Source organism: Camelus bactrianus, chromosome 20, assembly GCF_048773025.1.
Source record: "Camelus bactrianus isolate YW-2024 breed Bactrian camel chromosome 20, ASM4877302v1, whole genome shotgun sequence".
NCBI classification, from domain to species: domain Eukaryota; kingdom Metazoa; phylum Chordata; class Mammalia; order Artiodactyla; family Camelidae; genus Camelus; species Camelus bactrianus.
In genome coordinates this window covers 9,961,575-9,979,477 of record NC_133558.1, presented here as the reverse complement: position 1 = coordinate 9,979,477, position 17,903 = coordinate 9,961,575, and the positions used below count along the sequence as shown (strand labels likewise).

The 17,903-nt window shown below is 45.2% G+C and overlaps 1 protein-coding gene across 5 annotated transcripts in view; it reads right to left on the bottom strand.

Annotated features, from left to right (window-relative positions):
• JARID2 (jumonji and AT-rich interaction domain containing 2) overlaps positions 1-17,903 on the bottom strand; it is a 228,771-nt gene that overhangs the window by 114,456 nt on the left and 96,412 nt on the right. For all 5 annotated transcript variants that reach the window (XM_074348127.1, XM_074348129.1, XM_074348126.1 and 2 more), the window contains one exon: positions 7,579-7,714. In XM_074348127.1, coding sequence (XP_074204228.1) covers positions 7,579-7,714 — 136 coding nt within the window. The remainder of the gene's footprint in view (positions 1-7,578; positions 7,715-17,903) is intronic.

Below are 17,903 nucleotides of genomic sequence, written 5' to 3'. Positions count from 1 at the left end.
AGTCAACACGGATGAAGCTTCTCTCTCCTGGAACTTACAATCTACTGTGGGGAGAGAGCTTATAATAAACAATCATAATACAACATCAGGCAGTGAGGATTCTATACAGAAAAATAGTTCAAGCTAAGGAGCTAAAGGGTAACAGGTAAAGGCACAAGTTTTAATCAGATGCTCAAGGAAGGAGTCTCCAGTAAGGGTACATATGAACAGGACCCTGGGAGGAATCAAGTCATGTAGGGGCCTAAAGAGAGAGTTCTAGAAAGAAGCATCAACAACAGAAAAATTCTGAGGCAAGAGTGAACTACTCAGTACCTTTGGAACATCAGGTGAGACAGAGGTGAGGAAGAGACAGGCAGGTAAGACCAGAGAGATACTACGGGGACACATCAGCTGTCCAGGGTAAGGATGTTTAGCTTTCACGCTAATAGAGACGCCAAGATAGACAGGGGAAGACTGCAGGGGTGTAATGATTTGCATTTATAAAAGGACTGTTGTGGCTGCTGCCAGGAAAGGTTAAAAGGCAGAAACAGAGAGCTTTAGGAATCCTAGCTCAAGCTAGAGACTATATGGACTGGTGGCAGTGCTGCCAACCCAGTTCCAGAAGACAGTGTGAGTTTAGAATAAATGGGTTTCGCAAAATCTGGAAAAAATAGAGAAGTACCAGATAACTCCAAGATTTTAAGCAAAGCAGCCAAAGAAAAGGAACCGGTATTTACTGGCAATGGGAAGACAGGCAAGGAGCAGATGAGAGAGTGGACATACAGAGCTGGCTTGGGAAACCTCAAGTTCACAAGACTATCAAGAAATCAAAGCGCAGAAGGCAAGTAGGCAAACAGAGTTTAGGAGAGAATCACTGTGTCAAACACAGCGAAATGGGCAACTAAAGCCACAGTGATTACTGGATGTAGCCATCAAGGTCATTATTAGCCTTGGCAAGTGGCCTGACTCTGGGGGTTCAAAAGAGAGTGAGTGGGGAGAGGACAGTAATATGAATACGAATAATAGAGGGAGATTAACTGTTACGACATTTTCTTTCAAGAAATTATGCTATAAAGAAAAAGAAATGAACAGCAGGGTGGGGGGAGACAGGAATAACAGAGGATTTATTTTATGGGAGAAACCACAACATGCTTTGAAAATGATTTAGTATAGAATAAATAATGCAGAAGAAAGGAGGGATACTTCCCAGAGTGGTGTCCTAGTAGAGACGAGAAAAATGGATTTGGGTGCGCAATGGGAGGCGCTGCCCAAAGACAGACACTTAGAGGTGGAAGAGCTTCAAAAACCATCCCAGACCACAGCAGGTTTTCAGCCTCTTGCTTTCAATTGCCTTCAACACCCCTCAAAACTGGGCTGCTCTAAGAACTCGACTGTCCCAAGCTCAGACATCACACGCCTCTCCCACACCCGGAGACACTACCGGTGTGGTCGCCTCTCCCATTAGCAGTCCAGGCTGACCGACAGTGATGTGCTGGGGAGCCACCACCGAGTCTGCAGAAATGCCAAAGGCAGCAGGCTGCGGACGCTGCAAGGCAGCGGGTCTCAAGCACAGTGAAGGGAAACGAGTGCATTAACCTCCTCCCAAGCAGCCATGCCTACTGGGAAGGCTGGTGTCTCACCGTCACTTATATTGGCTTTCCGGTTCCACTCAGTCTTCGGCATGGTCCATTCCTTCCAGTTAAGCTCATCATCAAGGTTCAAAATACCTCATCTGTAAAATGTGAGTCTGACCTAAAACCTCCGAAAGTCCCTTCCTGCTCTAGCAATCTGTAACTCTGCAGGCGGGCTCACCAGTCCCTTGGTGCCAGAGTAGGACAAGCAGGCTGGCCACAGAAACCTGCCATTTGTCCCACGGGACTGTGACATCCACACTCCTGGCAAATATCTATTTACTGGTCCTCACCCCTGCCCCCAACACTCCCCTGTCCCAATCCTCAGCCCTTGTTCAAAAAGCCCCAGAGTTTTCAAGGCCCCTCTCTAAACGCAACTTCTTTGATTAAGTTTTTCCTGGTTGCTCAACGCTGGGCCTTTCACATCACCCACCTCCCAGCGAAGCCTCCTCACACCAAACCCAACAGTCACAAACATCTGATTTTTAAAGCATTTCACTGTGTTTTGTTGTGCTTCATTGGTAACAAGTCACACATATTTTTCTCTGGTTAGAAGCACCTCACAATGATGATGGCTTATATAACTGGAAGTATTTTTTCCTTTCTTACATAAAATAATAATGCATCAACCAATGGCATCTTAGAGGAGATGAAATAAGCTACTCTGACTCCTCCAAAAAAAGCAACTTCAGTTCCGTTTTTATCAGTCACAATGCTTCCTACTCTTCTGCTTCCTGAAGAACTCCATCAGGTACTGATCAAACGGGAACTCTATCTAGACATGCCCCACCTGCTTGACTCAAGATCATAAACAGACCCACGACAAAACAGCTACCGACAGAAAGAAATCAAGCCTTCTCGACTCTACAGTCTTCCAAGACAGCTGCAGCTTTGTTTTTCAACGAAGAATAAATTTAATTTGTTTTCAAGAAGTATATTCGCCCTCATTGCACCCAGCTGTCTGTCACATGGAATGACGTCGGGGACACGGGTAAGAAACGTCTGAGACTCGCGGCCCAGCCTGCAGCCGCTGCTGCCCACAGCTCACGGAGGATGCGCGCGCGAGCTTCAGGCCGAGGGAAGGCAACTCTACAACCACTGCCCTCGTTCAAATGTGGCTCCAAGAACACCCAGACGTTGATTTTGACTCACAAGTCATTTTAATTTTATCCTGTAAACTGAATTTGCAGGAGTTGGGCATATGTTTCACTCCATAGACATCAGTAATCTTTGAGAAAGATTTTGAAGAGAGTCAATAAAAATTCTACTCTTTTTTTAAAGATAGTGCCGGTGGGGACGGTGGTGCAGGGGGTCCTGTCTCTGCACTTCTAACTCCGGTCCTTGGCTACAAATTGGCCGGTGTTGCCAGCAAGGCCACTGCCTCTCTCACCACCTCATGGAGATGAGTGGCAGCCCTCAGCCAGCCGGCTGGGTCGATGACAGTATTAAAAATACAGATTTGTATCGCTAGGTGAAGAAACAGAAAGAAATAATGAATGTATGTGTGTGTAAGGAGGGCAGCCATTCAGGAGGAGTGCAGTTTTTGACTCCCCCTGACTACCAACTCAATTCTAAGTGCTAATAAAGCCCAGAACCACACTCACCCTCCTAAATTTCATATTTTTGGAATCTTACCTTTTATAGATGGTTCCAAAATTACCTCTATTTACCTAAGTGGTAGTTAAAAGCAGGGGAACTCTGTGTGGAAAGCCAGGGTTTAAATCCTGGCTCTGCCCCATACTATTCGTGTGAGCAAACTGCTAGTCCACCCTTGTGTAGTTTCCTCGTCTATAAAATGGTTGGTTCTGAAGATTAAATGCATGAAACACAGGTAAAGGGTTGGAACAATAACTGGCAAAAACAGAAGCTCTCAAGACAGGTTCCAGCTATCACAACTACTGGAAGATTCTAAGAAAAAAAGGATGCAGTATCCCTGAAATCTAGTCAAGGCTCTATAGCTGGCCAGAGTGTTTGAGATCTCAGATGAAATTTATAGGAAGCAAATGAAATTCGAATACAGCTAATAGCTCCCCTCTCTTACCGTGTAATTATGTGTACTCATTATGTGTGTAGCATGTTATTATTTAAATGTTCCTAATTTCAGCCCCAGCAGGCCAAGGGCCCTCAGAGAGTGGCCTCAGCCTCAGCCAGCCCTTTCAGAAGCTTTCGTCCATCTATCACCGCCAGCAAAAAGCAACGCAATCTACACAGGAAGGAGACAGAAGGCCCGCATTCAGCAGAAATCTTAGTGCCACCTCCCCCGGAAGCCTGGCTCTAACTAACCAGCTGTAATGATGGCTTCGACTCCTACAGGACAATCCACGAGGCTGTTCCAGCACACATTCGCTCCCTCTAGTAGGCAAAAACACTCCTTCCTTGTCACTTTAGAACCACAAAAGCAAGACTGATGGCAAACATGGATTTTACAACATAAAATGTGAGGCCTCTCTACTATCTTCTGTCTGCGTGGGTTATTACCACTGTACGAGACCTGCAGGAGCGGGCGGTGGAGCTCAGCCACCGAGAGACAAGCTGCTGCTGCTGGCACCCTGCTTGTTAACAGACACCAGACCCCGGCCCTCCTCACACAAGGGGCGCAGCCAAGGGGCTGCCAATTCGTTTCCCAGTTAGATAGAAAAAAAATTACGTCAAGCCCATGCTATTGCCAACTCAAAATATTATTTTTAAATTGAATTTTCCCAAGAAACTCTGGGAAGACCAATAACCCAGAAACGTCTTTACTTAATATAGGGAGAAAAAACCAAAATGCCTTTTTTTCAATACTACTGTTGCAAAGATATGGTGTCATTCTCATTCCATTCTGCGTTCTAAAGTAAGTACTGGAGTCAAAGTTACATGACTTGAGCTGTAATTCCAATTCTGCTACTGCATAAAAAATAACCATGTGACGCTGGGAAAGTCACTACCACAGAGAACACTCAGAATGTTTTCTTCCCATTACAACAAAAACGCCAGGGGTCTCAGAGGTACCTCACCATCCAAGATCCCCGAGCTGCAAAGCAAGAAAAGGGAAGTGGGGGAGAGAGTCACCCCAACACCATGCTATCTGGGGTACAGGCACCTGCTCTCACCTCTGTCCGGGCACTTTCATATCACACCACCCAGTGAGGCTCTGTGCTGGACAGTTTCAAAATTCTACCACCAGACAACTTCCTGTCACAATTAAAACTAGACCAATGGGGGGATAGGGTATAGCTCAAGTGGTAGAGTGCATGTTTAGCATGCATGGGGTCCTGGGTTCAATCCCCAGTGCCTCTTCTAAAAATTAATTCATTAATTAATTATTAAACAAACGAATGAGCCTAATCCCCCTCCCACCAAAAAAAGAAACAAACCAACCAACCAGGACCAATGGAACTTTTGAAACAAAAAACTTTCAACTTTTGAAAACGAATCTCAAGGGAATGGGGGACCGAAAAAAAAAAAAAAAAGGAAAAGCATGACTGTTAAAACCACTCTTCTCCCACAACTAACCTATCTTCTCTTGCCCCACAATGAAGAACCCCAAATAGTGTGCTGTGACGTACAGCTCAAGACAAGGTCATTCTATTGCACAGTATATGAACGATGATCTATTACAAAGCATCCATTCAAACTCAAGTGCTACACACTGAAGCACACGTATGTACACACATTCAGAGACAACGCTGCTTGCAATCATAGCTGCTCCCCCACAGTCCTGGAGGCTGCCTGCTATTTATGCCTTCTCTGGATCACATCCCCCTAGGAGAGCACCCCTGAGATGCTGGGACCTACAGAGGAGGAGTTATTCCCATGATTTCTGTGCTTCCCAGTAGCCTCCAAACAAGAAAGCACACTTTGCTAGCTGCCTTTAAGGAAATTATTCTTAAAACACAAATAAGTTCTGAAACAAGGCGATGTGTTTACTTATTAGCACTACTATCAAAATCCAATATACAGAATAAGAAAAAGGTGGCCTTGGAATACTGCCTGCACAACACTCAACATGAAGCAGAAAAGGGAAAGTTCACAGCAACGTCACAACCAAAAGACGGAAGCCATGATGTCTTAGTATTTAAAAAACAGTCAGTCTTTATCAGGGTGAGAGATCACCTACCACAAACAAACAAAAAGTACCTTTTTTTAAATGCAGGTTTTAAAGAATTCTTTAAAGTCTTCAATGATCCCAACAGAGATATCTTTGCCAACTTTATTCTTAGAATTCCTTCCTCAATATCGCCACCTCTGTGACTGTGCCAATGAAAACGAGGGCTGTGTTTGGCCAACTGGCTGGCAGCACTAGTTGCTTCTTGAATGACTTAGTTTCTGTTCTTCTACCCAAATTCCGCCTTTATTCAATCCTGGACACCTGGCTACCTTCTTGTCCTGAAAGCTGACTTTTCCCAGTTGGGTGGTTTTTTTAATTGCTGACAGACTCCTAAAGCACTAAGGCATCACCACTCCTGAACAGAATAAGAACACGACTGCCACAGCAGTAGGACCGAAACCCACAGCATCCACAGCTCTACTGTTACTCCGGGGTCCAAGGAGCCTCTCCTCCCAATCACCCTCCCCTCAAAAACGTAAAGCAAAACCCTGTGTTCAACATGAAGCCGTGACAAAGAACGATCACATCACATGCCCTCTAAATAGACACAGGGCTTGGTGTTTACTCAATTACAGGCAGCCAAGGAGTGGGTGGCGTCCCCACCTTGTAGGAGACGCAGGAATATACAGGGTCCAAATTGTGCAACTGTGGCAAGATTCTTTGACTTATTTTGCTTCTGCACATGCGAAAGATTCACAAATGGGCCTTTCCCGTACACACTGACTCAGACTTCAGGGGGTTTCTGTTTCAAGTCACACAATACTAGCAGAACATGGGTAGGTTGCAGAGGAGATCCCGGGGGAGTTCAGAGAGGTCATCTCAGAAAACCTCGTCATGGCCTTATGGAAACAGAGTGCCAATGGGTCCTGTCTGGAAGCACTGGTTCCAACAAGCAACTCTCAGACAAGTCACCTTACAACTAAGCAGGATGGAAAGAAACGGGAGGCCGTAAGTCAACCTGTCCCTCTGCACCCTGGCAAGCGGCCAGGTTCCCCATGTGTGATGACTCTATTATCCCCTGATGACAGCAAAGACTCAAAAAGAAAAGCAGAATCTCTTCTTCCTCATCTTCTTGCTCCAAGCAAGTACAAACCAGAACATGATCAATTCATTCACATTTACATTAGATTCTAAGAGATTAATAAGCATGAGAGAGGCTGTGCAATGCTGCCACGGCCACATCCCCTGAGATAAAATATAAGCCGTAGGTAAAATAACCACATGCTAGTTCTGAAATGGTCTTCACTGGATGATTTCACCTGAGTCATGTTAATCCTGTTGAAAAGAGACATCAGAATAAGCTCAGGGAGGAGCAAGGTTCCTCCCCCGGCTTCCACAGATCTGTTTGATAACCAAACAGGATGAGGTGCACTTCCCGACGCATAGCACAGGAGTTCTGTGCCACTGTCCACCTGCTGCCGCGCAGCCACCTGCCTGGCCTGCTCAACAAGGAAGCCGGGCCTCAGGCAGCTGCGGAGCCAAAGAGAGAGCAGGAAGGGACGCAGGCACACAGATTTAGACTACTTCCCATATAAACAGGGGATAAGAATCAAGCCACCACATTTCAGCAAGAACAGCAAAGGCTTCCACCATCATACTTGGGTAGAGAGACAGATAGCCGCATAAAAAACCTGGAAGTCGGGCTCCACAGCAGAAACCAGATCGCAGCCCTGGTCTTGCCCATAGGGCAGACTAACTAAGGCACCTTGCCAATTATATTATGCACCATGAAAATGAACCTATAAACCCAACAGAATGTCCCGAATAGCTGCCGTTAGGGGCCCGGCCTGAGAAGCACGAGTCACCCAAAGCACGTCCACTTCAGAAACAAGGCCAGGCCCAGAGACATCATCAAATCCAGCAAAACAGGCAACTCACCATTGACCGCCTTCAGGCTCCCAGCAATGCCTTCACCGTGCTGCCTCTTCTGGGCGTTCTTGAACTCCTTCAGAGACAAATAAAGGACCTTACGTACCACCCTTTCCTCTGACCACGGGATCCCATCACTGTCGTCCTGGAGAGACATAAGGAAGAATGGGGAGACGGGAAGTTACTCAAAAGAAAGCAAGCAAATACTAAGAGTAGGAATAAACTTAAAAAAAAAAAAATCCAAGCAAGTAATGTGTGATCGAGACCCAGTTCCGGAGATGAGAACTCAAATCCTTTGCTGAAGGGGTGGCACTGGGCCTTCCGACACCTGCAGAGACCTGAGGAAAAGAACTCCCCAAAGGGCCGCAAAGGGACTGGAAGAAAGACACAACCATCTCTCATCCTTTCTACGCCCCAGCCCCAAATACCATCATGAACTAGTAATACTGAAGTTTTATACTCCTGGCAAAGTCTAGGAAAGAGTGATTGCACCCACAACAGGAGATGCAATGCACCTCTGTACTGGAGCTTTTTAAACTGAGTAATGCCAGAGAGGCATATGCCCTACAAGTATGTGCTACACTCTTGGAAAAGTTGTTGTTGTTGTTGGGGGTTGGTGCTGCTTTGGAGGAATTTAAAATTCAGTCAGAAGAAATGAAATTGAATCTGCACTGGCCTTTTAAGGAAATGAGTCCCCAAAAGGGGAGCTGGGTAGAGGCAGGATGGAAAGAAAGGGAGAGAGAGAAAGAAGAGAGAGACCACTGCAGAAAGAGGCAATGGATCTTGATGGAGTAGAAAATGCAGTGGTAGGAGGAATGGTTTTTTGAAAAGAATACACACAAGTTAATAACTGAAGGTCTTGTGTAAAAGTGTGGCTCCCTTCTGTCGTATCAGATCCAGTACAAGTTCCAGAGAGATGAATGAATAAAATAAAGGCTGGGCTAGTGGGTGGGGGAACCAAAGAACCAGCAGCAGCCCAGAGACCACTCCAGCAATTCCAGTAGTAAAGACAGAAACGTTAAAGACCAGCAGGGATTGAGGCAGGACAAGCGCCAAGTCTGGGAAGACAGAGATGGTGGAACGGGTGTCCACGCTGAGTTCACTGTTTCAGGGACCCAGCAAGAAGGTTTTTCAAGGTTTAAAGTGTTGCTTCACACAGCTGGGGACAGTCACAGGTTCTCTTCCACGGGTATCTGCACACTGTCTGCCAATCTAAGAAGTCCTTACCGTCACACACCTACTTCAACACTTAAGCAGTGTCTAAGAGTTCAATTTAGAGATGGAAGCATTCTCAGATATTTAGGGCCTTAAGCGAATAAGGAAGACATGAACACTCAGGCTTTACTGAGCAGGATGTTGGATATTCCAGTGCCTTTTGTTCAAACAGGAGGCCAGGTATCCCGGAGTCAGGCTGGTGCTGCTGCTCGGAATGCTCCACAGAAGTGGTTTGTTCTCTGCGGGCCACCGGGTCACGAAAACCTCCGTGGGACTAGACAAGGGGGTAGCTTATCTGAGGCCTCTTTCAGCTACACTCTGCGCACAAAAACTGCACCTTGGAAATCCAGCCGCACGGACTCTAAGCCCTAAATAACATAAGTGTGCGCCTGTTAAGCTTCCAGGATTTCCTAGAATGACAGTGATTCTCCATCTTCTGTAATTAGGGGAAGAGAAGGCCCGGGAGAGAAGAGCTAGGATTTCCACCACGTCCAGGACGTCCCTCACTGCTGCAGGCCTGCCGGGCTGAGATTTCCGTTACCTCCAGGGGAAGAGGCACATCCTGTCTCCCCAGTCGCCCTCCTGGGAGAGCCCAGTCGGCTGCAGACCAGGGTGGTGGTGGTCGCGGCTCACAGGGACGACAGCAAACTTTGCCTCCACCCGACAGGAGGAACATGCATAACTTCTTAACTGCTACTGGGTCCAAGTCACCAGAGGTGTTCCAAACGCACGGTTAAAAGCCAGAAAAATGAAGCACTGACCAGACCCCACTTGGGGAGCCCATGTAACTACGGTGAGTTAAGAGGAAGGTTCAGCTGCATGAAAAGCACAACGTGGCCAAATCCACTCTTGGAGCAACTCCCTTGGATGGGCATGAGAGCACCTCTAGCCTCAACTGAAGGACAGGCACAACTTCAGGAAGCGCCCAGGCCTATTAGGCGGCAATCCACCTTTCAGGATCCAGGGAAGGCAGAATTCTCTCCGTCTCCACCAGGTTCCTACTCTCAGGGTTTACATCTCCACAACAAACAGTGCTGTGATTATAAACGATTATTTCTACATACACAGTTTATACATTACAAAGCCCCAAAATAGCTTTCAATGTAAAACTCCTACGGCAATTTACTGCCTCCTGTTCAGACTAGTGCCTTCGTTCTGACTCCAGGCCCCCATGCAGAGAAATTACACCCCGACAACTAAAGCCTAATTAAAAGTCTAAGTAAACCACATGAGATGAAAACTCCTGCAAAGGAAGACGCACTGAAGGTTCGCTCCGTGACCCCAGAGGCCCCCTGACACCCATGAAGTGCTTTAAATGCAAGAGAAGCAAATCCAGGGCACAGAATATGGGGTTTCAAGTTCTTGACATTAAAAATCAAACTTAAAAAAACACACAATTGACAGTGCCGGTCAAGACTTGTCATCTCCCTCAAATGATGCAAGACACAAACCTAGTAGGTTAAGAAGCTGACTCTGTTGTTTCCAAAGACTCACCAGGTAAGTAATAATTCAGAGATTAAAAATCAAACTGGCGTTCGCAGCTGCAGAGCCATGATGAATCACTACGTTACGCTCACAAGCCTCCCCAGTGGAAGGCGAGGTGCCGGAAGGTAAGATGGGCCTGCACCCAACGCCCAGGCAACACCACGCTGTGTAAATTGGGGTCGTGGGAAACCAGAAAGAAGGTACTTCAGGGGCCTGACACTCATCACCGTTGTGAAAGGCCAAATGCTGAGTGCTCAAGAGAACAGCTCAGACAAAACTCCCTCGTTAGAAGGCAGGCTTCCCACAGACGGTCATCCACACGTGGCCTGCCGGGGCCTGGCCTTGCCAACATCCAGGATGGGCGAAGTATGAAATCACGACAATTTTCTTGACTGAAATCACAGCTCCTCCCCATGAAACACTCCAGTTAGTAACCCAGGTGACACCTCTCATTCTCAGCCGTAAGCCTGTGGTGTCCACATCCTGGAGAAATCCCCAACCCGGTGGCCACACCACCCCTTCTGCAACCGCCTAGTTCCCTGCAGAACACACACTGCCCATCTCAAAGCCCACATGGCCTTGCAGGGCTCCAATCTAGTGACCCCATCATAGTCCCTTACCCTCAGCTAAACACTAACCAGTCCTTCACAGACACCTCTTCCGTTCCCGTGGCCCCTCTACCTACCAGTCACCATCACACCCACACAGGCGCCTCCTCGCTCTCTCAGGCTTCTCTCATTATACCCTCCCCCACCCCCACCCCCAGCCTCCTGTATTCAAATATTCACTCCCAAATCACTATTGTCAAACAGCCCAATTGGGCCTCAGTTTTCAAAATCCACATTATTTCCGTTTGGCCTTCCTGGGCCACTTCAAACCACGCGGCTCTCCCTCCCCTGAGGGAATCACTCGGGATTTGAACTGCAGCACTAAACACAGAGAGATCCTTTCCAAGCTTCCTCCACTAAACCAAGCACCCAGTCCCTTCTCCTCTACTGGTCCGCTTCATAAAGGCAGATACAGGAGGAATCACAGCCATCGGTACAGGAGTCCAGCAACCTCACTCATTCTGATACAAATTCAGTTGCCGAGAGTGTGCGTCGGTTCTTCTGAACTGCATTCATCATTTAAAAACACCCCTTGCCAAATGGGGTTTCAATAAGACCTCTAGGTTAATGGCCCATCAAAAATATGGCAAGAACAGTTCAAGCTCCCACCTTTCCTCATTCCCACCCGCCAATCTCTTACTTGGTTCTCCCCGAGCCCAAAACAAATGCTTTGCTAACACTGAAATAAAAATATTTGGGTCTGCCAACAGGGGCAACAGGGGGAAATGAACACCTAGCTCTAGGTTCAGTTTGCTATGGACTGTGAAAAATACCTTTCTTAGGCAAATGGAAGATTTGAGTAGTAAGACCTTTGAAAGTAATAGTGAGACAGTGTTATTTTCATTTGCAAAACATCTGCCATTCTTTGAAGTAACTGGATAATTTCTTGTCAAAAATGGAAATAGGTCAGGAATTAAACTAGAATGCTTATGGTCATGACCTTTTTCTTAAAAGGAAAAACAGAGCACAGCATAACCTCTACCTGCTCCAAGTTTTATGACAGACGTGTAAGAAAAAGGAGCACAGAAAGTAAGGCGTGAAGACACTGCACACCCTGCAGTGGGCAGCACCATCTAAGCAACAACTTTTCCAAAGCCCACGGTCCCGGGAGAGAGACAGCCGCCTTCTTCCCACCTCCGTCCATATCCCGGCAGCTCCAAATGCGCACCCAAGACCACCAGTGCCTTAACCACTTGGCGAGTTGTTAGAAATGTAGGTTCTTGGGGCCCTCCCCAGACCTACTTAATCAGAATCTTCATTTTAAGATCCGCTGGTGATTCGCATGCACATGAAAGTTTCAGAAGCTCGGCTGTACACACTGGTTCCCCATCCTGCCCATTTCACATCACTTTCTCATTCCCGTCAAAGTAAAGGCAAAGGGAAAGATAAGGGGAAACCCCAAGATGAATGCTCCCGAACTCCATCTAACTGTGCCATTTCTACTGTCAGAAATAAGAGGTCTGTATTAATATATTCTAAGAAATCCCTTTGACTTCAATTCAGTGAATTAAAACAAGTGACCAAATAGCAAAAAGTGAAATCAACAAAAAAAAGTAAGGCACTAAGTAGTGTTAGTTCCTTGAATCGTTCCTATGTAACACAGTCTCTCAAATCCTCATTCTCTGATTACCCAAATTGGGGTGACTTCCGTTTAAAATGTGACGCCCGGAATAAAACATACATTTCAACATGTGAATAAACAGTATTCCAGAACAGGGCCAACATGTGCAATAAGATCATTTCTATTTCCTTGCACAAATCCAAAAGTGAGGATACACTATAATGCGGCCACATTACACGGTTGGATCTCATTAAGCTTGCAGCTAACTATACCCTCCATGGTAGTTTTATTTGGGGTGGGGGCAGGGGCGGAGATACTTTGTTTTCTCCATTACAACAAAACCCAAAGGAAGGCCCGAATCCAACTCAAAACAAACAAACAAACAAACAAACAAACAAACAAAAAAACAAATCATGGCTCCAAGTTATAGAATTTTTCTGTGATGGTCTCCTGATTGCTAAGGCAAAAACTAAAAACAAAAAGGTCACAAAAAGAGTCACTGTGCATGAGAACATAAATCGAGTTGTTCTCTTTAACCAGGTTTATTTGATAGGACAGGCTGCAGATTCTCCTACCCACGCACCTTCATGGAGAAAGGCTGGGGCTCTGATGTAAGTGTGCAGGACTTAAACTCTGGCTGTTTTCAAAGTACTTCAGTACCTACCCCAACCTCCACTGATGGCGAAAATTCAAACCAATGTTACTTTAAATAAAGCCCAAAACCGTCTTAACATAAATTTGCTGACCGTTCAAATCACCTCTCCATGGCCCATGCTTTAAAACGCTGGGTTACTGATTTAATGTGCTCTAACGGCACCAAGGATTCTTGTAACTGACTGTCTCAAAACTGATCAGGTGTCTGATACAGTAAAGCCATGCCCTCCACTAGGCCACAGGGCCCAGCGGAGGCTTCCTTGGCTTCTGCTCTCCAGTGACAGCCAGCTCTTCAACAAGATGGGCTTCTAATACTCCTTATAGCTTCCAATACTCCTTAGAGCACTCAAATGCTTTAGTGCAAGAAAACAGGGACGCCAGGTCAGTCAAGCTTACAAAACAGGTGCTAGGCAGAGGACGATACCCCCTGGAGTCATAACAGGGGAATATGAAAAATGGTAATGGTTATAGCCATCCCTGAGTATCAGCGGGGGATTGGCTCCAGGAACGCCCAATGATACCAAGATCCCAGGATGCTCAAGTCTCTCATACAAATGGTTATATTTGCATGTAGCCTACCAACATCCACATCCATCCACTGTACACCTTAAATCATGTCTAGATTACTTGTCACCTCATACAATGTAAATGCTGTTTACATTTTTACAGGTGGAGCAAATATTTATATATTTGCTGGTGGGGCAAATTCAAGTTTTGCTTTTTGTGTCTTTCTGAAATTTTTTTCCCCCTGCATGTTTTCAATCCTCCATTGGTTGAACCCAGGAATGCAGAACCCATGGAGACAGAGTGCCAACTGGATAACAACAGCAAACGTCTACCGGGTGCTCACTACATGCTAGATGTTGGGCTCAGCACTTAGGAGTAATTAACTCCTGTAATTCTCTGCTCAGCCTCCCTTTGTACAAGGTTCACACCATACTTTCTCCCTTTAGTTTAAAAGGGATGGGAAAGTCGAAGGAATCACAAAACTCTTCGTGTTTTGTCTTTTTTTTTTTTTTTAAATGAGCTTCAGTATCTTGCCCAAAGGTTCCATGGCTGGAGAGAACCAGGGGATGGCACAGTCACCAGCTCCACCAGTCCACCAGTCCACTATGTGGCAGGTGCCAGATCAGGAAGTGAAATTTTGAAACTCAGAAATTTGTTATTAAAGAGTAAACATTAAACGTGTAACTCACATTGGCTTCTACATGAAAGCACCATTAAAATTACTAATTACAAGAGGCAAATATAAATGTTATATGAGAAACAACTTGTGACCCTGAGCTAGAGCTGGAAACTAGTAAGAGGAGGCAGCGGAGGGGAGCGGGGGAGGGAGGGAGTTTCCTCTGACTGGCCTTTACAACTACCTTCTGTAACTGAAAGCATATCAGTTCTAAGGGCATCTCTCAAAGCGTCTGTAAGCAATTTCTCTGTCTTGGTTTTTTTCTCTGGTTTCAAATTCAGCCCATCTTGATTCAAGAGAGGGGAAACAAGGACAAAAAAAATCATAAGTTCTAGGGAAGCACATTCTTGATCAATTTAAAAAAAATTTTTTCTAACAATACAACTATTTAAAAATGAAACAGGCCCCGATGAAAGATAGTTAACAGCCTAAGAGACTCATGAATCGCAGGCAGAGTGACCAAGTAATTCATCATCACAACCAAGGGCATGGTTAACAATGATGCTGGGACAACTGGTAGAAACCAGGGCATAGGTCTACCAGTTATACTACGACCCTTCTAGCAGATCTGAACCCATTAAGGAAAGATCTTCACTACCACACAGGTCATTTTTAACATCACCACTATGAAAAATAAAGTCAATAGCCAAGACACAGCAGGATAGAAGTGCTTTTTAAGTTGAAATCCAGAGCCTTGAACCAATGTTTTAAATGTCGACCTGCTGGGGTAGGGGTGCACACAGGCACTTGCAGAAGGCACTACATTCCATAGAAAGCATTCCTGCTTCCATGGGGAAGGGGCACAGTGAGTCAGACGCTCCTCACAGGCTCTGGTAAGTAAAACAAGCAGATGGGGGCACAGAGACTGAGAGGAAAGAGAACATTAGGTTCACAGGCAGGAAAACCTTCTAACATGAAACCTATTTATTAAAACTTACACAACTCCTAAAACAAACAACATGTGTTTGGATTACAGGAGCCACTGGATGAGTTACCAATACAACCATGTGCATATATCCCATTTCTATCCACCTTGCCAACGCTCTGGGAGTGGACAGATTTGTTACTTTCCACCCCTTTAAAAAAAAAAAATGAAGTGTGATGTCCAGTTCCCCACCCTGGGTTGGATTAACAGGAAATGCCACATAATAGGAGTGGGGTGGCAGAGAGAGAAGGTGGGTTTGACTGACCGCAGCACAGATGACCAATAAGAAAACAAAATTTGAAAGACTGGTCTAGGAGGAAGGTGGGGAGGAAAGGATTAGGAATTCTTTCTCCTTCCAGGGAAAAATATCTGGAAACCTCTCCATGAATGTCTTTTATTTCCAAGAGAACAAGTTTTGCATTTACCTGCTGTTAAATCATTCCACTTAATGCAAGTTGTTGCCATCTGAAATGTCAGCCTCTTCCATCAACAGTTTGAGAGAACAATGAAAGCATCAAAAATAATAATAATAATTTTGGGGGGATGCTGATTCTTGGCACAGATTCCATATAATCAAGGGTTTACAGAGCCAGAGAGAGAGAAATATTGAACGAAAACGTGAGAGAAGGGCACAACTTAGGCTAAAAGTACTGTTTCTTCCCCTTTTAACAAAATATTTCCTTCACTGGAAATCGACTCAATTTCTCAAATCAACTTGCTGCAAACCCATTTTTATAAATTCCATAAAATGGTTTAACTGTCAATACTCAAACATCAAAGAGAAATCAGGGGATATTCACATCTAGAAATCAGATAAATGCCCAGGAAGCCATTGACTTACTGAACTTGTGAACGTTGTTCCTTTGCCTTGGTTTTAAATTAAAAGCACTTCAAGCAGCAAATTTCCTCCAACAGACATGCTTCCCAGGATAAAGTAAATGGCCTGAAAAATGCTTATGCAAGGAGAGTTTTACTTCTTCCAAACTCCCATTAAATAATGTGTACTTATCTTTGATTACCGCCTATTTAAAAAAAAAAGCCACAGCTGAAATTGGATTAAGAACTTCTGCTGAAAACGATTTATTGCATAACACAACTCTGACAGCCTGAATCTCCGGCCACCAACTGAGCCTTTATAAAAATCTGCTGGGCAGCTGCCAAGTCAGCTCTTTTGCGTCTGAGCGTGTCAGACACCGCCGTTGTCAAGGCAGCAGCAGCCTGGGCTGCAGAGGCGCACGTTCACGGTTAAACGGTGCAGTCAGGGAACAGCAGTGAGGGCCACGCAACACAGGGTGCAAACCCCCACTCCCTCGCAATTCTTGGTCTGACAGTTTGTTGCTTCAACATCATCAAAAAAGACCTGAGATCGACAACAGGAATCGACAACAAGAATCCAGCAGAAATCGCACTGGCAATCTACCTTCAGTGGAGGGAACTGAGAGGGGAGAGGATACTAAGTCAAATTACAAATAAATATTTGAACAGTGTCTTGGGAAAAAAAATCAGAATGAGGAACAATGAGCAATGCCAACATGCACCTCTACAACAACCTCATTTGGGAATAAATTATTAACAAGCAGGTTCCCAAAGGAATTCTGGCTGAGTTTGGGTCTTCTAATCGTTAGAGCATTTTTAGGTTAATAAAAATACCCCCCAAATCCCTCAAATGGCATATTCTAAGCTGCACTATACAATAGAGTGGTCACCAACCACACGCAGCTATTTACAATTAACTTAATTAAATTTAAAAAATTAACTTCCTTAAGTCATACCAGACACATTTCAAGTACTCATCAGCCATATGTCTCCCAAAATGAATGGCACAGCTACAGAATGTTTACAGAAAGTTCTACTGGACAGCACTGTTCCAGAGCAGTCCTTACAATTAATTGGACAGGGTTTTGAGTGACTGTGTTACTTGTCAACACATTTCATTTTATCTCCCTGAGACTCTTCAAAACTTGTATCTTTATGCTCTACTCAGCCTAGCAGGAATATTCCAGAATGTGAGAATTCACCTTACACAAGAAAACCAGAGTCGAAAATACGTAAGAACAGATATGCACCCATACAAGTCTCAAGAAAGTGGTTCCAATTCAGATTTGCCGGGAGTATATGAAAATTCTGAGGATGAAGTATTATAAGATTCAGTCTATAAGGAAAACCTGGTAACACACACTGCTTTACAATGCCTTCAAACCATTTTCTAAGGAATTCCCCTACAAAATAAATCCTTTGGGATTAAGACCAGACAAAAGCCAGCACTCCACCAGCCAGTCTTCCAACCACCAACAGGGGGACCCAAGCCTCTGAGATTGATTACTGTCCCGCCTCCTGCCAGGGCCAGTCAAGGTTAAGGGCCTGGGACCATACCATGGCCAAAGGTTAGGGCAATTTTTACACTTCTGCTTCTTCCCAGGACACTGCTGGGTCATTTTATAAGCTCAGTCAATACTTGACTGACTTGCTGGCTTTTTTGGCCCCGCAAGGACCTCCATCCAGGAAATAAAACATAAGCATACACACATTCCCAGAGGACCGGTCATCTGGTCATGCTATACTGGAAACCACTAGGGCTTTGGTTGGGGGCCACTGTATGAAAATTTTCAGATTATTCTAAAGAACAGAAATAAATCCTATCCTTGGATTTAATGTACGTTAACATCACGCCATGTTCACCCTGTCCCCCTTTTTATCATACCC